The sequence below is a fragment of the Mesoplodon mirus genome (assembly GCF_964341445.2).
Source record: "Mesoplodon mirus genome assembly, chromosome: 10".
Taxonomy (NCBI): domain Eukaryota; kingdom Metazoa; phylum Chordata; class Mammalia; order Artiodactyla; family Ziphiidae; genus Mesoplodon; species Mesoplodon mirus.
Window position 1 is genome coordinate 44,239,506 of NC_138986.1, and position 22,473 is coordinate 44,261,978.

Genomic DNA, 22,473 nt, shown 5'->3' on the forward strand with positions numbered 1-22,473 from the left:
CTCCATTTATTTCATTTTTTTAATTGTAAAAGATGACATACATGTAGAAGGGACATGCACAATTTACGTCCTTTCTACATATATATTTATCATGTAATTATAAAGTGAGCAAGTAAACAACTGTGTAGCCACTATGCAAATCAAGAATGAGAACATAGCCAGCAGCCCAGAAACTCCTCTACTACCTTATCAATGACAATCCCTCACTATCAGGAACTTCATGATAATTGCTTTCCCTTCCTTGACTTACATTTTTCTCTGCTAGCTTCTTCTTGTCTTCCCTTCTTGACTAGGATTTTGGAAATTGACATCTCCTCTTACTACCTCCACATCCTCAGCTCCCCTTCAGCCCTTAACCCTTTATACTCCATCTCCAGTGAGACTCTCTTTCTGCAACCAATGTTTCCAGTGACTTCTTAATTATTATATTTTAGAAATGCTTTTTAGTTCTTATCTTGCTGGACTTATTTGACAATAGTGGTGATTTTCTCTTCTCAAACCTTTGACTGTTATGATGTTCTCTTCTGGTTCTTCTCTCATTCTTTAGGCTGATTCCTCTCAGTTTTCTTGCAGGTTTATTTTTATATGCCCACTGTAAATGTTGGCATTTCTCATGATTCTATCACTTTCTAGCAATCTCACCCACTTTTAATGTTTAACTCTTGCTCCTAAACAATGACTGTTAAATCCATATTTCTAGCTGCATGCTTTCCTCTGAGCTTCAGAACCATATGCTTGTCTTCTTTTAGATATTCCCTCTTGGGTAATCCATATGCATCTCTAGCTTAACAAATCTTAAACTGTTTAATTCTGATCAGGCAGCAGCAATGATAGATAATAAGAACAGGTAGGCTTTACTAAGTTCTTCCTAGGTGCCAGGTACTGTTTTAAGTGCTTTACATGTATTAACTCATTTTAATTCTCATTTTAACAAATAATACCACAAGGTTATGATAATTATTGCTATATATATGGAGAAACTGAGACACAGGAGTATTAAGCAGCTCACCCAAAGTCAGGAAGAAATGTAAGGCAGAGCCTTGATTCAAATTGTGGCACTCTAGCTTCAAACCAATCTTCCTCACTCCTGTACTGTAGTTGCTCAAGTCAGGAATTGTGTCTGGGACTCTTGACCATAAATTCAATGCATTTTTGGTAATATTTGGCTTATTCAGATAGGGATAATGATAATTTGGATTTATATGAGACTTTTTCAGTTCTCCAGAAATTTGAAGAGCTCTACTAACAGTATGGCAGCTAAACACTTATCCAGGGATGGCTGACCCCATTTCACAAAGTCACCACAAAATAACACTAATCTCTCTAGTAATGATCAAACTGACTCTACTACATAAATTTCCTATACTTAGTTATATAGAATCAGCAGGAGGAGAAACTATGTCTACGAAAGGTATATCATGCCTATACCTTCTCTTCATAGAGAGATAAGCAACCTATTCTAAGAATAACAGGCTAAGAAAGGAAAATTTAATGCATGCATCAAGCTTAATGGAGTACAAATGTAATATACACAGTTTATAACTATGTAACATATATAGAGCCTTCATTATTTTGTGAGCTAGTTTTTAAGAACAATATGATGGAAGAATGAGAGCTTTTCATTGGTTCAGCCATGCAAATTAGTATTATTTTTAGGTTTAAAGACTAAAACAACTATGAAATGTTTCAAAGAAATCCAGAGGCAACCAAGTAACAATTTCCATGAAGAGATGAGTCAGTGACGTGTGGTATTAAAAATGGCAATACCTGGACTCTTTCGGATATCTATACCTGTGTTTGGATCATGTGGTACTGTTGCTCCTTTCTCCCAAAAATGCTCATTTAGGGAAGGGAGGGCCTCAGCTTTGAAATGTGTTTGAGCTCTGAAAATTGTTGCCTCATTAACCCTTCACAGGAAATGGAACGGTTTGTACTTGTTATATTTATTTTCTCTCAGTTCTATGGCACTTAATCCCACTGATAGCTCATTCATCAAAATTCTTAGAATTTGCTTCAATAGTTCAAATGTTCTCCAAAGTGAATCTCTTATTTTCTCTTTTTACGTAGATGATGCTGGATCAAAAATCCATCTGATGCAGCAGGTAGACATGGCAGCCCAGATTGCTTCTGGAATGGCCTATCTGGAGTCCCAGAACTACATCCATAGAGATCTGGCTGCCAGAAATGTCCTTGTTGGTGAACATAGTATCTACAAAGTGGCAGATTTTGGACTTGCAAGAGTTTTTAAGGTAGATTTGGCTTTGTTTTAATTAGTTAGTAATGGGTCAAAAGGCTAGACCAGTATACTAATAGATTTACTGTTATTTTTCAACATATTTCTCCAAGTTCTATTGGTCCATAGACCATTTCAGGATCCCAGGGATCTACAGACAAACTACTCCCTATTTCTATTTCTTCACCAAAGAGAAAGAAACAGAAAAAACGATGATCAACCAGATGGGAAAGTACATAATTAAGTTTTCAGTTGAATAAATGATCAGTTTTTCAGTACCAGTAGCCTCTGTTTGTCTGCCTCTATTTCCCTTAAAAAAGGCAGCACTCTTTGTACAGAGTTACCCTATCCATTGTTGCTCACTTTATGCCAGACTAATATGCATGCTGCCAGGCATGCTGCCAAAATTCTTCAGCAAACCTTGGCTTTTAAAATCCTGCCACCCCCGCTCCCATTTTATGACATTAGGCCAAAAGACACTAATATAGGAGATATAATAGTAGGTGTTTTTTTCTGAATTTAATTTTTTATTTCTACATTGTATCATAAAAATATGAGTGTGGGGCATGAAACACAAGTAAATGATTCTCTTTTGATCTTTATGAATTTATCATCTTTTCTCTTTGTAAATTAATTAAATCCCCAGTGAGTTGATATATTAATTTAAATCATTTGGACCCTACTTTTCAGTATTAGAAAATGGCTACATGGTAATTATCAACATCAGTGGCTCTTCAATACCAGCAGTAAATCAGAAAACAGGCTTTGCTTTCACTTTCTATATTTGCTAAAGACCAGGTGTAAAGCCAGTGTCATCAGAGATGAATTTCCCATATGTATTACAGTGCTCCTTCCAGTGCTACTTTTAGCATATAGTAGGCTCTCAAATAATATTTCATTAATGAATTCCCACAGATTATTCAGTCTTGTGTGTCAGATTTGGAATTTGCTACTGTAATTATCATTTGAACTAAACTCATTTTGAATCTTGTCCCTCTAAATTTTAATGCAAAGCAAGTTACAGACGAATGAGGGTGACCAAAAAAAAACCCCACTTTAACTTAGCTTGATTCCTTAATGCATTAACAGGTAGATAATGAAGACATCTATGAATCTAAACACGAAATAAAGCTGCCGGTGAAGTGGACTGCGCCTGAAGCCATTCGTACTAATAAATTCAGCATTAAGTCTGATGTGTGGTCATTTGGAATCCTTCTTTATGAAATCATTACTTATGGCAAAATGCCTTATAGTGGTGAGTAATTAATTCTGAAGTGGGCCTTTCTGCTGCAGGTCACTTACTTAGGTGTGACTTTAACTGCTTTGCCCAGACTTAGAGGGCAGAGTTATGAGGCTGACCACACCATGTGCCTGTGGGAGCATAACAGATAAAATTTGATGATGATGATTTGCATTAATGAGGGGGTTTATTGCCTCCTTCTTTGCTCTTGAATTGCAGTCTTATAGACATTACTTGCTGTAGGATTTAGTTTAGTCTCTGCAGTCTGGGAAGGGGATGGTAGACTTCATAGTTTCTCCAGGGAAGTCAATTTGCTTTGTCCTCTAGAGTGTCAGTATCTATTAATTTAAGACTCTGATTTCCAACTTGTTTTTTGTTGGTTCCATTTTATATTTTTTAGGTATGACAGGTGCTCAGGTAATCCAGATGTTGGGTCAAAACTATAGACTCCCTCAACCATCTAACTGTCCATTGCAATTCTACAACATCATGTTGGAGTGCTGGAATGCAGAGCCTAAGGACCGGCCAACATTTGAGAAACTGCATTGGAAATTTGAGGATTATTTTGAAACAGACTCTTCAGATTCAGATACAAATAACTTTGCATGATGAACACTGAAGAACACAAAATAATGGAGTTGCAATAGAGTTCAGTAATCAGTTCAGAAATACAATCATATTAACCAACTGTAAAAATGAATTTATCTTGACATATTCAAGTGATAAGGTAAGTTTGGCCATATAATACAAAAAAGATTATATGCACATTTTATCAACTGGGCAATACTGCAGGACAGTCTAAGATGAAATATCATCTCCCCAATGCCTGGCAAAATCAAATGCACTAAACAAAGTTATTTTCCTTCTTAAAAGACACATTTCTATTTATTGTTTGAAATGCCATTCAAGAGGATCAACAGATGATAGCGAATTTTTACTCAGTGACTGTTGTAGCATTTTCCTGTTTACTGATTAAGGTGGTTATTCATTATTCCTTGGATTGCTGAATCCCATCAGGCTGTTATTATGAAGAAATCTGATTGCTTTGCTGCACAGCAGGACCTGTGCTTTGAGATTTTTTTTCTCTTTTAAAATATCCTGTTAACTACAATGAAGGCAAAGACATGTTAAATGACTTGATTGTACTTGGAGTAATTGCACATATTTTTTTTCCTATGCATAAAAAAATGAAGCAGCTGTTGAGAAAAAGAATTAAAATCTCTCTCATTTTGTAGAAGGAAATGATGGAATTTTTCTCTACCTCGGTATGTGTCATCTGAGATTCATCTACATTAGTTTTAATCTCTTAATGCTAAGAATCAGCTTGCAAAGCTGATGAGTTATTATCTTGGAAATATGCAAGAAACATCTAATAGCCTGCCAGATCTGAGAAATAAGTATCAAAATAGTTTAGGAAAATGAGAGGAGAGCAGTAGGATTGCTAAGGCCTGGGATTTCTGAATAATTTTAAAAATGTACCTTTGCTATATAGGCTACAAAACAGGCCAAACTCTCTTTCAGATCTAGAGAGTAGGAATAAGGAATAATAAGGTTTCATAACATTGGTTATGAAACTGTATTTTTTGTGTGATAGGACAAGAGGGTTTTTTACTCATCTTAAGTTTTCATTAACCTTTGTAAGAATGTTATTTCTTCTTAAGCAATGGGTGTATCAAGTTCTGTGCCTCATTAGATGATTAGGGAGAGCTCTCAAAGGGGCTTTCAAAATCAAATATATATTCAAAGATCTTCTAATGTAAAGCAATATGAATGAAAAAATTCATAAGACAATTTTGAGTATATTGAGAATATTTTGAGTATCTTCTTTTATCTTTCTTTAAAGGGGAAGAAGAGCATTTTTAAGTGGTTACAGAAACCCCAACACAAAGTAGATTAAGCACTAAGTAAATCTGTATACTCTGTAACTGGAAGACAGAAGTTGTTAAGAAGGAGACAACAGGCCCCAGATGGAGTCGCCTGTGCTAAGCCCCATATCAGCAAACCAAGACTTAATACTTAAACTAATTGCAGTTTCAGCATTTCCCAGAAATGTAATCTTTAACCAGTCAACCTGGAATTACCTGGCCAGCATGATAGACCCCTTCCATCCCGCTTAGGAGGGCAGGAGGGCGACCTTGTCAGAAACAATGCATTCTTTGCTAATGATGTTCTTTTCCCACCCCATTTCTGCTTTTAAAAACCCTTGCTTTTCTACAGCGTGGCCGTGCTCCTTTCTATTTGTTAAATGAGATGCTGCCCAATTCACGAATCACTGAATAAAGCCAATTTGATCTTTAAATTTACTCAGTTGAATTTTTGTTATTTAACAAGATAGAGAGGACTCCATGCACAATACCATTAACAATTCAATGATGTTAACAAAGACCCAAGTCCTTTCCCAACCTTCCCTCTGCCATCAGCATTGTCCTCATTCCTATGGCCATAGATGGCTCTCAGAACCAACTGGGGTTCCCTCTTCTCTTCACCCAGCAGGAGAAAATGGGAAGCCTCTCTCTTTGCATTTTCAGCTTACATAAAAATCATTTTTTCTGTTCAGGCAAACTGGGGTCATGTGCCTAACCCTAGACCAATAATAGACTCTTATGTGCTGACTGAGAATAAATTCTGCCACACTGAAGCTGGGAATATGGTAACCTTTTCTGGAGACTGGTTGGGAGATTGGCTTATCTGAATAAAATTAGAGAAGATTGGATCCTGGGTAGGTGTCCATTAAGGAGAAAGTCCCCTGAGATGAAGTATCTATACTATACATATAAAATAGGTGTATGTATGTGTATATACACTTAAACTTTTTTGAAACTAAAATGGGTCATATGGAGCTAACAATTATAGAGCCCCTTGATTCCTTTATGAACAGCAAATATTTGTAAGGGAAGGTCAACACTAATCTTTCTAATTAGTTGACTATGTATAGGACAAATTCAATTATTTATTTAAAGTCATAGAATCTAATGCAAAGAGCAAATTATAAATAACCAGTTATTAAAAATAAAAAGAAAATAGCTCATTTTCTTTGAGTTTATTTCTTGGAGTTCAATCCTGCTTGAACATATACAGAAATGAATTAAAATATTCCCATTTCATTGTGAAAATTCAACTACTGTATAATTTACTTTTTTTGTAGCAGCTAATAACAATAAATTTTTTAGTAAGATCTGATTTTGAAATGTAAAAAGAAAGTTATCCTTTCTTGTTTTTATACTACCTGAACCCATTTGACTTACCACATTTGATTCTTGGAGACGTTTATGTTCAAGTTGCTGTCAAAGCAATCTATTATTCTTGTTTTTACCTGATGGATCACAGAGCAAAATAATGGATTCAGTTACGAGAAGCAGGAATAGATTTTTTTTTTTAACTGACATAAATTTCTTTCCCTGTATAGAATAAAAGGATCAGGAAAAGGTAAGTTGAATTTTCCTACAACGAGCCAGCTCTTGTTAAATTTACGTCCCCTAAATTGTAGCTAAGCACTTTCTATGTAATGTTTTATTTATGTAATTCAGTTATTTGGAGGTGGTGGTGAGGGATGTGAGTACATCATTTCCTGTGGTATTTCAAATCTCTTTTGACAAAAACCTAAGAATTTTCACAATAGAAAGAAATTCAAAATTCCATTAAGGCTCTTTTAAGAAGGTTATGAAGGAAATAGCTTTACATTGTCTAAGGTCAAAAGAGACACAGAGTACAACTTCTAATAGTTTTGAAAACTGAATATTATGTCATTAAAAACAAAGATAAAGTCTAAGTGACCAACAGTCTGCAAAATGGGCTGTGGCAATGGGTCGTCTTAAAGGACACCAAAGAACAAGACATTGGGAAATATCAGGCTGGGCACATTCACTTACACATTTTGCTCACAATGTGTGTCTGCATGGTGACTCCATGGATGACTGAACTATAGGGGGCCCAAACTCTATCCATTCTCTCATGGCCCAATGGGAACCACTGCCCCTGGAAGGATGCCGACTGTCACCCAGCTGGTGTTTCCTGGAGGAAGCAGGGCTCAGCTGGTGATCCAAGGCTTTGCCAAGCATCTGCCCTATCTGAAATTCTGTTTTTTGTGGTGTACTTGAGCATATGGTTTCTGGTCCAAATGGCCTGGTTGGTAGTGTGTTTTGTGCTGACTTTTCAGGACTCTTTGCAAAGATATATTATGTGAATCACAATGGTGATACTTTGGATACTTATTCAGATTGTGTGAAAGGCCACTTTAAAAAAAGTAAATGAGGCTTTTATACATGGGTATTGGAATTGCCAGTGGGTTATCTGGAAATGTTCAGTCCTTGTATTTCCTGGCATCATTACAGAGAAGTTTTGATCTATAATCTTCAACGTGATCCCAAAATTCCATGGAGTATGCTAAAAAAAAAGAAAAAAAAAGCTGGAAAGTTTGATGGAGAATACTTCAAATCTTTTAAATCCATGACCCTTGAAATATTTTGATTTTCACAGTGTCATCTTTTCACTGCCTACATTGCCCCATTAAACTCCTTCAGATTTTCCTTTTTTATATTAAGGGACTGATAGTAAAACTCTTTAATTATTTATTATATTTAGAAATGAACTGGAGAATAAAAATAGTGTACAACCCTGAATCTCAGAGCCTTTAACAAGTTTAGCTTCAATCTGCACTCAGATGTCACTATCTACATAGGAGTTATAAGATTAAGTTATAAGGAAAGAGACACCCAATTATTTCCATTTACACTTCTTGCTTGGGTAGTTAATCTATTAGTCATCTAAAGCAACTGACTGCAATGTAACATCTTTTTCATCCTCATAGAAAATAATCAGCTCTTCCAGAAAAGGGTAACAAATCTCGAACATGCCTTAAGTATCTAGTTAAATGTATTGCTGTACAGGAGATTCAAATCATATAATATAATAACCATGGACTCATATGTTAGGGGAAAATGGTTAAAAGCAACTAAAGCTGCTTGGTTTGGAAGAAGCTAAATATTGTCTTATAATAATTTCTTGAAATTTTAGAATAGAGGCTTTAATTGTACTGTTTGTGAAGGATAAAAATTGCTTGATATTAGCCAAATTATGTTTAATTTTTATGGCCTACACAATTTCAGGATAAAAGATATGATAGCTTTTAATCATTTTTCTAAATCTACATTTAATTATAGATTCAGAAAGTGGGAAACAAAGCAGATTAGCCAGATTAATATATTTTAAAGATACCTCAGTGAGATTTTTGTCTCTAAAAAATGTGTATTTCTATATTGTACTCTTTAATAATATTTACATGTGAATGTATTACACGTGCTTAATTTATATGTGTAACAAAAGGGATAAAAAAGACCTCTTTTAATTGTACCACTTGTTATACTGCTATTACTTACTTTGGTTCAAATGCAAGTATTTAATTTTTTAAAAAATTTTTATTTCTGTGTTCCTTAAAATACTAAGGTAAAGGCTTTTCTTGAAAATATATTTTACCCTAAGTGTTCTCTTTTCATTCACACTGGGTTTGTTTATTATGCTAGTTATTTCAAACTGATTATTTTTAACTTGACTTTTAAAAGTTGACTTTATTGTTTCAGAGGTCACGTTAGTTGTGAATCCACTACATAAATTTAATGTATTTCATAGCAAGTAAAATGTTTCCTCAGTTGACTATATTAAAAGAATTTACATTTGTATGATGGGGAAAGTCTGTGAATCCTAGGAATATGGTCTTGCTTATGTCACATATTCACTAAAGCTTGGCTGCTTTATATCACCTTTCTCAGAAACCCAAGCAAAGGGAGAAACGACCAGCTCTTAAGTTGTTGGTTGCTCTGGCAGTGGGAATGAGAGTGCTGGTGGGTCTCATGTCGGCAATTAAATCCTTGGGCTTACAACTCATTGGCCACAATCACAGGGCTTCACCCGGACACAAGGAGTGCTGGATGTGCAATCCTACCATGTACCCAGATATAGGGCACCAGAGATTCTCAGTAAATAGCACTAACACTGTCATACTGCATTAAAACATCAAGTAAGTTTTAAGGGGTATTGTGTGGTGGAAGGTCATGTATACTCATTTATCCATTTCTTTTCTTTAATTATTTTATTCATTTGTTCATCAAACATATATTGATTACCTATAAGTAGCAGACATTGGGCTAGATGCTTAGATAAAATTGTGAACACGAGAGAAATAGACCCTGCTTTCCTAAGTTTACAATCTGTCAAGAGAGGCAGATTGGGGTATGTGAATCTCAACTCATAAACCTATGAGCACAATTTTACTTTCTCATTTTCTTCCTAAGAATTAACTTATTGTCTGCAAGCTGCTACGCAGTATCCATTCTCTCCTTGCTCCTTAATAGCAGAACCTGTTTTCTTGGATCCCAGCTAAAAGATCACATTTCTTAGCCTCTTTTGCAGCTAGGGGTGCCTAGGAGATGTAAGAGAAAGTTGTTTGGCAAGACTTCTAGGAGTGTGTGAAGTGAGGGGGAAAGGCACAAATTAGGGCTAGCCAGGCAGGTCCTGCCCCAATCATGGGGGGCTGTGTAGCCCTGGTTAGTAATCTTAATCTTCCTGGACAGACATTGATAGCCTTTAAATTGGTAGCATAATCGAATTTGAACTTTAAAAATATTATTTTCATAATGTATGGAGAATGAATATGGGGAGACAATCTAGGAAGACTGATTGGGGGAGCGATGATAGTGGGTCAGGTGAGTGGATGGCAGGAGATAGAGAAAACAATGAACACACGTGAGACACTGGAGGTAGAACCAGCAGCACTTGATAACTGTTTGGTTATGTGGATGAGGAATAGTTAGGTATCAAGGATGACCTCACATATCCTCTAGGGGAAACTAGAATATGACATAACAGAAAAGAAGCAGGTAAGGGAGACGATGATCATTGGAGCTAATTAGCTGATCAGTTGTCATGACATCCAACTTGAGATGTTAAGGAGTTGAGTATTTGTACATGGAGCCTAGAAGTGAAGTACGAAGCCAACTGTAAATTTGGGAGGAGTTGGCATAAGAAAATCACGTAAGGGAAGGGGACCACTGAAGGAGAGAATGGAGAATGAGGAACAAGAAGCGTTCAGCATTAGTCCCTGAGGAGATGGGACATTTAAATTTAGGTGGAGAAGAAGAAGCCAGAGAAGTGGGTGAAAAATCAGGAGTGTTTTCACAGAAGCTAAGTATTAAGGAACAGACAATTGTATTGCGTGTTAATGAGAGGTCAAAGACCTTGGAAAGTGAAGGTTTTCCATTAGCTTTTACCAACGTGGTGGTCCTGAGGAAGTGCATTTTCACTGGAGAAATGGGATCAAAAGTGAGACTGTAGTAGGCTGAGGCAGCAGCGAGAGATGAGTGGGGACAACGCCTATGCAGTCTTGCCCCATGTGTGGTCGTGAATGTAAGAGAGAGGCGGCAGCTCACCGTAAATATGGGATTCGGGAGGCGGGAGTGTGTGTTTCTAAGAATCAGGGAGATGACACCTTGTTTGCATGCCGTTAGGATGGTTGTTGGAATTTATTTTAGCAGGAGTAGAGTACATAGTGTAGGAACATTTTCCAATTCAAAGAAATCTGAAAGAACAACTGCTGTCTTGCTCACTGAATTTGTACGAATTTTATAATATGAATATTTCGTTGTTAAACGAAATATCTTTGCCATAGGGGAACTAAGGCCTGGAACCTACAAAAACATGTTTTGAACGAATACGTCTCTGTTCCAGGACCATTTATTTTAATGAAAATTTCATGGTGAAGTTTTCTTACCTGTTTCTTCAAGATTGATCTAGTTTCCTAATATTCTGTGAGTAGATAGGTGGCTTTTCTTTGGAAATGTAAGTTTTATCTGGATTAGAGAAACAGGGCAAAAAAAAAAAAGAATTCAAGTAATTCCAACTAAAGTGTCTATTCATTTTCCTTCAATATGGATGTCAGGTCTAATTGTTCAAAATGAAACAATATGGCTTATTGCAGATGAAGTATGAAATCCATTTAAGAGCATGTTAAAATAGTGTCAAAGAGGTGATAAGAAAGCTGGAGTTTTAATATTTCAGGGAGAAGACATATGAACCACCCCAAAGAATATAATTATAAGAAAGAATAAAAGGGAAAAAGAAAGGAGAATAAAGCAAAGAAAGGCAAAGCTATTTTAAGAAAACATATCATCAAAGTCTTAGGAGAAATTGTTCTTCCTTTATTTGGTTAATCAGCTTATGAATAATGCAGAAACGTTCTTATTTGGCTTTAAAATATCCTTAGTTCAAACTCTAAGTTTTAGGACCTGAGTCAGACAGAAGTGATTTTGTAGTAAAATCTTTCCTGGGCATTATCAGCATCAATATATTTTCATAGAACTGCAGAATGTTAGAGCTGGTAGAAACCTTGGAGATCATTTGTCAGTCTCTCAGGAGTTCTTCTCCAACTTTTGGAATAAAAACTCGGAAGCAAAAATAATAAAAAGAGATATTTAGTCATTTGAGAGAGATTTCCCTTCAAATAAAACTGCTTCATAGACTCCTTAAATCCTTGCAGAATTATTTGCAAATCTTCAGGAAAAGACTTGGCATAAATAAAATTGTTTCAAGTTAATTGTCTCTTCCCTGTATTTTGGAGAAACTTATGGCACTTAATTTAGAGAACAGCACAGAGGAACTTCAAGAGTTGATTTTATGGCTGCACATTAAAAATATTTTAAAGCATGCAAGTTGTGCTATGTTGTGCAAATGGGAATGGGTGCCAATCTTAAGTAACAGCCAAAAGTCAAAGCAGCAGGATAAATTAATTCCATAAGTTCTCAAGCTGACCAGCAGGTGGGGGCCCAGATTGCTGCCAAAGAGCTTTTGATTGGAAGAAAAAAAGAAAAGGGACCTTAAAATAATCTAAAATTCTCATATAATATTCAGTCCATGTGAAAAAAAGTACTGGAAGTAAGCTCACTTGATCGTAGGTAACTATGCTCAGACCTGCAATGAAGACATTGATTACAGATTATAACACAGTGCTCCCAGTTTTGGAGAAATGCAGAATTACATAGTTCACTTCTCACCAAACTGTAATTATCAAAGTAACTGAGTGATCCTCACCAAAGTAGAGTTACTGGTACATAGCCCTCATGAATGTTTCTTTTTCTATATATAGGTTCTAATATTTCAGCTCTTATTTTTATATGTATTTTTATGACGCACTCAATATCTTCCCACATGCCCAATTATATTTCAAAAGCACTGAAATCTTTTTTATATATCTTTGCTTGCTTTCTTTGCTTATTCACTCTTTTAACAAAGAAGTATGAATAGACTTCTGTAAAATTAATTTTAAAAAATTACTGGCATTTGGATTTTGTTATTAATACAAAAAGTAAAACAGTTTCAGTACCAACTTGCAAAACTGACAACTAATCATAGTTCATTTTTTCAACCATAGGAGAGTTAAATTATTATTATACCAGTGAAAAACTGTGCAATTTTTCCTACTGTGGTTTAGAACTTTTAGTTCACAAAACAGTGAAAATGATATATTGTTTGTAGCATTAACTCTACTTCATTTGGAACCTTAGAATAATTTTATTTTCTTCCATTAAATCTTTAATGCATTTTCAGCATAAAATTTAAATGTATTAATATGTCAAATATTGATTCTGTGTTAACCTTTTAAGGCTATCTAAATTACATACATACTTTTTGGTGGATCCGAAAACCAGTTGATCTGTACTTTATTATCTACTCAATATTATGATTTTAAGTTAATTTGTTGACTAAAGAATTACATCCTTCAGGTTCATTCTATTATGATAATAAAATTTTTAATACTGTGTAAAAGACTTAGGAAGATTCACGTACTTTTTCTGAATAAGTGATACAATTGTATTTTCTTTCTCATTTTTGACATTACATGGTTAAATTCTGGCAGTCTCTTCCATGGTGAGAATGTTTTAAGAAAGGGAGGCACTACTTGATTAATGCTGGAAAAATGCCAGTGGAAGGTTGACTTTACATCTTGTTGGTCTTATTGTTTCTTGGGTAAGACGGATGAGAAAACCTAGAATGTTAGAACCCCAGTCTGGTTCTGACAGAATGCTGTGCTAAGAGAAAATTTGCCTCTGGGCGCATTTAAGAGAACATTTGATTTACCTGTGGAACAATCTTTCAGTAATACCTTTATAACTACCAAGTGGTTTCAGGAAAAGACAAAGCTTCCTGAAAGGGCAAGGGTGGATGCTTTCTGAGGAATTCAGGGATTTTTTTCTTTATGGATCCCCCAGGGGTTGTCCTATTTTCCCTACAACATACTTCCTGTGTTTGGCAAAGGGTAGGAATGAGATAAGAGGGAAAAGGAGAAAAAGGGAACTAGGAAGAAGAAAAAATGTAGTTAGCAGCAAGATGGTGAGCTGGTGAGAGAAAACTAGTTCTTCCCTCTTGAGACTTAGTAGTCAGATTTATAGTATCTATTTCAGTCTCAGCCAGAGATTTACTGACAGATCTTTGCCAAATCAAATCACTTAATTCTATAAGCCTTTTTTTTTTTGCTCTTGGTAAAATATTATTGTTAGTATTCATGAATTGCAGTGAGGATTTCATAAATATAAAGCCATGAATATTTCATGACGATCTTGAGACATTTGGATCTAAGTATGTGTTATCAAATACAGCCAACTCTCAAATATCACTTAGTGGGTAATGCGTGGAGAACTTAGTTCGGGTCTGATATCCCCTTGCCACGTAATATATTTCTGAGCTGTCGCCCTTCACAAGTTAGTCAGTGTGTAGTTAAGGAAAGCAATCTAATTTAATTTTAGTCTGGGCAGTAAATCTCCTGCACTGAAGGTTGAGATATAAGGAGGTTGGGGAGTGGTGGAGGAGGAACTGATCTGGGCTTTCATTCAATCATCAGTCCAACATGTAATGAACATCTGCTCCACGCGAGGGACTCGGTTAGTGTTTGGGAGTAAAAGTATGAACAATAGAGGAAGCCTGGTGTGGTTATGCGCTAAGGCTTTGGAGCTAGATTTATAGAATTCTCGATTTGGGTTACTAGTCCTTAGCCTTGAGCATGGTACTGAATCTCTTTTACCTGTTATCTGTAAAATGAAGATAGTACCTAGGTCAGAGAGTTGTTTTGAAAATTAAGTGAGAAAAGCACTTGTAGTGAGTGGTATCTGGCACATGCCTATGCACTCAGTACATGTTAGCTGTCAGGATCAGGTCTCTGTCCTCCAAGATAGTCATCTATGGGGAATTTGGGTAACTGATGACTATAACATAGTGTGGTAAGTGGTGTCACCCAGACATGCATGGGCTATTAGGAAGGCTCAGGAGACACACTGAAATCAGACTAGAGGGTTAATACAAGTTGGAAGAGGATGTCAACAACAGGTTTTGAAGGGAATTGCATGCTAAGCTAAGGACCTATATTCTAGTCTGAAAAAAATATGGTATAAAATTTTCAAGCTTCTAGTCTGAGTTTCAAGCTCGGGTGATATTTGAAAACTGACTAGAATTTCAACCTGTGACCTCTCTCTTAAGACATGAGAGAACATACTTTTACATCTTTGGCTTTTGACCCTTGTAGTCCATCAAATATTTCATTTAATTTTTAGGGATCCCTTTATCTGATCAAAAATTTAAAAATTAATTTTATGTTTCACCTATTTTTATCTACCTTTATTAGCCAATTTATTCTTTACATTTTATTCCTATTTTTAAAATGTAATCTCTTTCTTTAGAGGATTTTGGAATTTCTTGGCCCTCATAAAATATGATTATTTGCCTCACATTTTCCTTCCACTCTGGAATATATTGTGGAAGAGGAAACACTGATTTAGGACAGGTGGCTCCAGGGTAGCAATGCAGCATGTAATGAGGTTTGGTAGAGAGAATTCAGTATATGCAGGAGAAGGCCTGTTCCCTAACTCTGTGACCTTGAGCTGACTAATTAATCACTCTCAGTCCCATTTTTAAAACTCTTAAAAAATATGTGTATCACATGTAATAATGAATATGAAAATGGCCAGCCCACCAAAGATACTGAACAATCTAAGTTGCATCTAGTTCGTGTTCATGAATAGAACCCCACCTTGCACTTTACAATTATTTTCTTGTCCTAGAGGAAGCTGGCCTCACACTACAGATGACCAAATCTTAGCACAGCACTGGCACACGGTAGGCAACCAATATATAATATATGCACGAATAAATTAAAAAGTGAGACAGCCAAAATCTCCACAACTAAAGCACAGCTTCTGTCTTCTCAGCAGGTTGCAGGTATACCCCAAGAGCATATTGGAGATGGTGTGGTTTGCTTACACCTAGATCAGCTGGTGCCTGGTGGTCAAGTGGTGAAACTTTCTGCTTCCAGTTAAGATATCATGCAGTTGGTACCATAGAGTAAATGTGAATAATGGAGCCTAAAAGCTCCATGTCAAAAGACATTTTCCAGTATTCACCTACTCACAATTCTGTTTCTACAAAAAAATAAAGTGGTAATAAATCTTTTCTTCAAAGATTTCTACAGAGAGTCACAGGATAGGGTTCCTGATACATTTATTGGAACACCTGCTTCCAGGATAAATAGAAACAAATGGATTAAATTCATTTTCATCCCGGGCTAAATTTTACAAGGATTCTTTATCTCCATTCCCTTCTCTCAAACAAGTTACCTGTGGTTGGGATCAATAGAATCCAAATTTAGTATAAAGATGGATCATCTCACTTACATAAAATAGGTAAAAGAAGTACTTTTGTTGTTTCTATTTTCATCCATGCTAAGAATGAAAACTAAGTACACATGGAACCTGCTGTGGGTGATATCTGTTTGTCAGGTTTGTGACTTAATAATCTGAAGCGACTTGAAAGTCAGGATAGGAAATGATCTATCAAATCTTAGACTGAGAAGTTTCCACACTATGGGCTGGTTCTTAAAAAGAGCCTCCTGGGGGCCTCCCTGGTGGCGCAGTGGTTGAGAGTCCGCCTGCCGATGCAGGGGATGCGGGTTCGTGCCCCGGTCTGGGAAGATCCCATATGCCGCGGAGCGGCTGGGCCCGTGAGCCATGGCCGCTGAGCCTGCGCATCCGGAGCCTGTGCTCCGCAACGGGAGAGGCCACAACAGTGAGAGGCCCGCATACCGCAAAAAAAAAAAAAAAAAAAAAAAAAAAAAAAAAAAAAGAGCCTCCTGAATGATAAAGGAAAATTTCAGGTGAAACGAATTTATCATTATAATCTGGTTCAGGTACACACTCAGGCTAAGTCTTTACTCGAGTTCCCAGGGTGAGTCACTATTGGTGCTTTTCTCCATTCTGAAGATACATGGTTTAGATCAGGTTACAGTGACCATTCTTTCATTCATTTTCATCCAGCAACTATTTATTGAATGTTTAATATGTGCCAGGTATTTTCTAGGGATAATGGGGCAAATAAAACAGAGCAAGTCTCTGCCCCATATTCTAAGGATGATTTCATGCTTAACCTTACTATGACCCAGTATTCCTGCCTGAATCCTTCAGTTTACATAATCGGTAGGGCAGTATTATGGGTATATAAGGGTGAAATGGAGCTAAAATGCTTCTGATTATGTAGCTAATCTTCACAGTTCTAAAAGACTCTAATTATCTACTCACACTGCCATATATGTTTGAGTTTTCCCCCAAACCAAATTCCAAGGCCTTGGTGATTGAAATTGGTCTCAACTGCCCTATGCTTGGAAAACAGAGAATTGACCATCCCATCTCCTGGTTAAATAAAGATTATCAGATTTTTTTTTTTTTTTTTTTTTTGCGGTACGCGGGCCTCTCCCTGTTGTGGCCTCTCCCGTTGTGGAGCACAGGCTCCGGACGCGCAGGCTCAGCGGCCATGGCTCACGGGCCTAGCCGCTCCGCAGCATGTGGGATCTTCCCAGACCGGGGCACGAACCCGTGTCCCCTGCATCGGCAGGCGGACTGTCAACCACTGCGCCACCAGGGAAGCCCAAATATGGGCATTTCGTAAGATTTGCTCCTGGATTTTCTTTTCATTTCTAAATATACTTCTGCTAGAATTCTGGTCTACACTTTTGGCTTTAACTGTCATCTCTACGTAGATTGAGCAACTACTAGGTCTCACGGGACACTGTGCTGGTTATTCTCTGCTTGCCCTTGAGTTCTTCTCTGCCCTGCTTTGTTCCATGAGAGGCTGATTGCCATAGACTGCATTACCCTAGCTCCTTGCCCTGCACTCTGGTTGTATGTAGACAATGGAAGGATGGGAGGAAAGTGAATTAGGGTTATTATTTATCTTCCCTCCTCACTGCTGAACCTCGATTCTCGCTTCAGCTCTTGTTGGCTGGCCCCTTCTCTACCACCAGCTCTCAGTGGGCTCAGTGTAACATCATTTCCTCCGCTTTCTCCTTTGTACCTGGAGTTAAGGGCAGTTTCCTTCTGTTGCTGGTTTATGTGACTATCTCTTTTGAGTCCCTTAATCCTGCCACACTTTGTATCCTGACAGAGGCAGCCTCTCACTGGGTACCTGGAATCATGGTAAGTGGTTAACAAAACAGGTACTGTTTTTGTCTTTGTGGAATTTAACGTCCTAGTCTGTGGGCATAGTCGATAAACTAGCAAACTAAAAGTAAAAACAACAACTACCGTTTATAGTAAAATTTATGGAAGGGGCTTCCCTGGTGGCGCAGTGGTTGAGAGTGCGCCTGCCGATGCAGGGGACACGGGTTCGTGCCCCGGTCCGGGAAAGATCCCACATGCCGCGGAGCAGCTGGGCCTGTGAGCCATGGCTGCTGAGCCTGCGTGTCCGGAGCCTGTGCTCCGCGACGGGAGAGGCCACAACAGTGAGAGGCCCGCATACCGCAAAAAAAAAAAAAAAAATTATGGTAAGAACAAAGTGGTGTAAAAAACAGACAGATGTGGGGATTTGGAGGGTGAGCTAATTTAGACATGGAAATATGTTCCCGTGGGGCTAACACATGAGGTAAGACATCAGTGATTAGAGGTAAGCTAGCCATTTGAAGGGCAGGAGAAACAGATCAGCAAATACAAAGAGCCTGAGGCAGAAAAGAGGTTAGTGTTACTTTAATCAATATCTAAGTAGAGGACCTCATATTTAAAATCTCTTCTTACATCTTAAGCTGTTTATATATGTATATTTCTATACTAAACAAAGACTTAGATTGTAATTGCCAAGTGCCAGACACTGTTCTAAGTGCTTTATATTATCTCATTTAATCTTCATTAATATCTTAAAAACAGATGCTATTTCCGTGGAAACTGTAACACAGAGAAGATATGTCCTATTGTCTCTCAGATTTGGCAGATCCAGGACCAATTTTATTTCTGATTTTTTCAGACTTATTTATATCAATGGAATTCTCATTATTTCAATCCCATGGGGTACAAACTTTGATACTGGACTTCTTTTTTTTTTTTTTTCCATTCCTCTCATTCCCTTTATCAGGCATGAGCCCTTGTCAATTATTCCTTCAACACATCTCTTACATGTGTCACTGTCTTTCCATTATCACCAGCAATGCCCTAATGCAAGCCCACTTCCCCCCTAGATCACTGGATTACAGTAGCATTCTCTGATTGTCCCCCCACCTCAGAAGGGGAGGGTCTGAAGAAGCTACCAGATTATTTCTTCCTAGAAAAATCAATTCATCATGTTAGTCCCCTTTTAAAAAAAACCCGCTAAAGTCCTCCCAATTCCAAGCAAAAGGACCCATCATTAGGGCGTTTGGCAATCTAACTTGGTTCTCTTTATCCTTAATCCCCTGTTCTTTCATCGTGGGTCTTCTGTACCTACTTTTCTGATTTCTCTACTCTTTTCTGAACATGAAGGAAACAGAAATTCCATGTGTACCGCTGTCTTCAAGCATAAATCAGGTGAACATGTTAGTTGTAGGGGAAAACGTGTTAATCTAGGAATCTATTAATATTTGGAAGATTCAATTAATATATATTACAAAAAGATTACACACATGTGACTGAGAACACATTTATAAATATGAGAAATGACTCCCTCTTCCTGCATCCACCATGCTGATTAAATAACAAGGTAGTGTGTTTTGTTTTTGTGTGTGTGCATGTGATTATCACAATTTCATTTTCTTTAGTCAGCAGTGCTTTTGCTAACTTGAATGTTGTATTTAGCTATGAGGAATGTATTTAAGGAAATTAAATCCATTCATTTACTATAGTATATTTACTGAGCCATTATTATGTGAAAATTCTGTTTTAGGAGCCATAGGGAATAGGAGAATAGGATATGCTTTTCCCCGCTAAAGGACCTTAGAGACCACCAGAGTTCAAAATGAAGCTTATACAAGTTCACCTGGAGGGTTACTGGCAAATAGTGGAAGGAGCTATTAGAGGAACCCAGGCACCAGGTAGGTAGAAAGCACTCATTAATTGACACGGTACTTGGATTCACCACTTTGTAACGGAGTTTGAATTTCTTTTCCTTTAGCCCAAAGCTGCTCTCTGGTTCAGTGCTTAATCTTCACTTATACCTTTTAGCATTAAGAAACTGCCAATATTTGTCTGAAATTAAGAACTGAGAAATCAATTTTTTTTAAAAGTCCATAATAACCAATCTCCTAGGGTATTTACTCACTTTCAGAATCACGTCTATTTCAATCAATGCAAAAGCTCTGGATTTATTATCCTGCCTAAAGAGCTAGTCCCTTTTCCCCAACATGATATGTTCTTGTGTCTGCATAACTCGATCTAGAATAATGCCCCAGGAGTTCCGGTCTGTGGTGGCTTTTGTCATTCTCTGTACCTCAGGGTAGTTAGGGGACAGGAGAAGGAGTCTCAGTATTTCAAATCCTTTAGAACTCTTTGGGGTGACCATGTGCACCCCTATTTCAGTTCTCCTTTGAAATCTCCCCATTAATATAAGTGGTATATAGGCCTCTTAGTTTTTCTCATTGTCTAAAACAATAACTATAGGAACATACACACATTGTCACTCCCAAAGACAAACATTAGCTCTCACAGACAATACAGCTTAAACTAGGGGGTTCTAAATTCAACTGTGTGCTGAGGCCAGCCAGGAAAACCAGGTGAAAGTGGGGACACAGTGTCACAGGGAGAGATGGGGACTGTGACAACCTCTGCTTGCGTCCATCTTTTTGTTACTACACGGGATTGAGAGTCTTCAGTGTTGCCATACAATTTGAATTATGTCAAGAAGAGCTAGAAATCCATATTTTTAAAATAAAAAGACATAAATTTTTAAGTACTGTGATGATAAATTTTATGTGTCCACTTGACTGGGTGCCCAGGGATTTAGTCAAACATTATTCTGGATGTGTCTGTGAGGGTGTTTTTGGATGAGATGAACACTTAAATAAGTAGTCTGAGTAAAGCAAATTGCCCTCCCTAATATGGGTAGGCCTCATCCCATCAATTAAAGACCTGAAGAGAACAAAAATACTGAGTAAGAAGGAATTCTTCCTGCCTGACGGGTTGAGTTGGGACACTGATATTTTCTAGCCTTTGGATTCAAACTGAAAAATTGGCTCTTCTTGGGTCTCAAGCCTGCTGGATTTAAAATTGGAACTCACACCATCACCATCAGCATTCCTGGTTGTCAGGCCTTTAAACTTAGATTGGAACTACACCACTGGCTCTTCTGGGTCTTCAGCTTGTCTCCATAATTTTGTAAGCAGCCAATTTCAACCTCTCTCCCCCCGCCATCTCTCTCTCTCTCCATATATATACATATGTGCACACTCATACATACAAACATATAGTGCCTATTGGTTTTGTTTCAAATAAAATAAAACAATGGCATGAAGTCCTTCATGACATGCCTGAAAGCCAGTGCCATCATTTCAGACTTTATATTAAATCTGTAAGAGAACAGGTAAACATTTCTTAGCTGCTCCACACTTTTCAAAGTTCATTGCATCTCACAAGGAAGATATGATATCAAGTTAGTATGTAGAACAGTGCTAGTGATTTTATTAATCTTCCTTTTCCCTTTTAATGATCTTTTTTTAGATCTTTCTAAGGCCTTCTAGGAATAAGAACCACCCCGTTTATGGGCCACACACTTGTAAGTGACTGTTCTCTTAGTGACACAAAACCCATGCCAAAGCTTACTGGGACTAGTAAATTCTTAGATCAGAGACCTTATCCTCCTTAGTCCCCATTACAGGAGGTATTAGAGAAGCAGGGGATGGAGTTTCATTATTCCAGTTAGGTAAGTAAAGAGACTTCACTTTTAAGCAAACCAAGCCATATACATCAAAAGGGCTGTTGATCTTTAAGGTAGTCTCCTTAAAAACTATACTTTTTAAATAAAGATTCTGCCATTTGTTCAAATAATATTTTTATTCCTCTTTCAGAATTGCGTTTTAAAACAATTTCACAAGGAAATTTTCTACAATTAAATTAGTTACTCTTTGTGTTTGACTAAAAACATGAACAGCCAAATTAAAAAATTCACCTTTTCAAATAACTTTTGGTTAAAAGGTGAATTTAAATATACCCTCCAGAAAAAAAAAAAAGATTTGCTACCCCTAAAACTACATAAAAGAATGCACCATAGACAGGTGGGTAAAATATTTTAAGCAATGGCCATATCACTGGAATAAATGCATATTATGCAAAGATGGCTGCTCTGAAGGGGTCCCATGGAAGGGCTTTGGTGCATTTTATTAGAACTCAGTCTTGTTACTCAAAGCGAGGGTTGCAAACTCATTGAGTGACTTGGGTTGGGAATAAGACAGCAGGAAATGTGGTGAGTTTAGGGACAAGGCTCTGGCAAGAGCAGGCAGCTGCTCTGCGGCAACACCAGATGTGGTCAGGGAGGCTTTGAGCCATGTGTTCTCAAACTGCTGGTATTTCAACATCTGTGGAGAATGCAGAGGAGTCTGGTGACATGGGGCTGACTGGTACCATTGTGGGCATGTTTCAGTCATGTGGTGGCCAGAACAAGAGCGGGGAGAAGTAGAAACCCTGAGTGCAGGTTGTGCATTTGCATTTACCTGTGAAAGGAAGACAATAAATTAGGATAT

The 22,473-nt window shown here is 37.3% G+C and overlaps 1 protein-coding gene across 1 annotated transcript in view; it reads left to right on the forward strand.

Annotated features, from left to right (window-relative positions):
- FRK (fyn related Src family tyrosine kinase) overlaps positions 1–5,764 on the forward strand; it is a 94,546-nt gene extending 88,782 nt beyond the window's left edge. The window contains exons 6-8 of the mRNA XM_082633751.1: positions 2,068–2,249; positions 3,323–3,488; positions 3,874–5,764. Coding sequence (XP_082489877.1) covers positions 2,068–2,249; positions 3,323–3,488; positions 3,874–4,082 — 557 coding nt within the window. The 3' untranslated portion in view covers positions 4,083–5,764. The remainder of the gene's footprint in view (positions 1–2,067; positions 2,250–3,322; positions 3,489–3,873) is intronic.
- Positions 5,765–22,473: the final 16,709 nt, after the last annotated feature.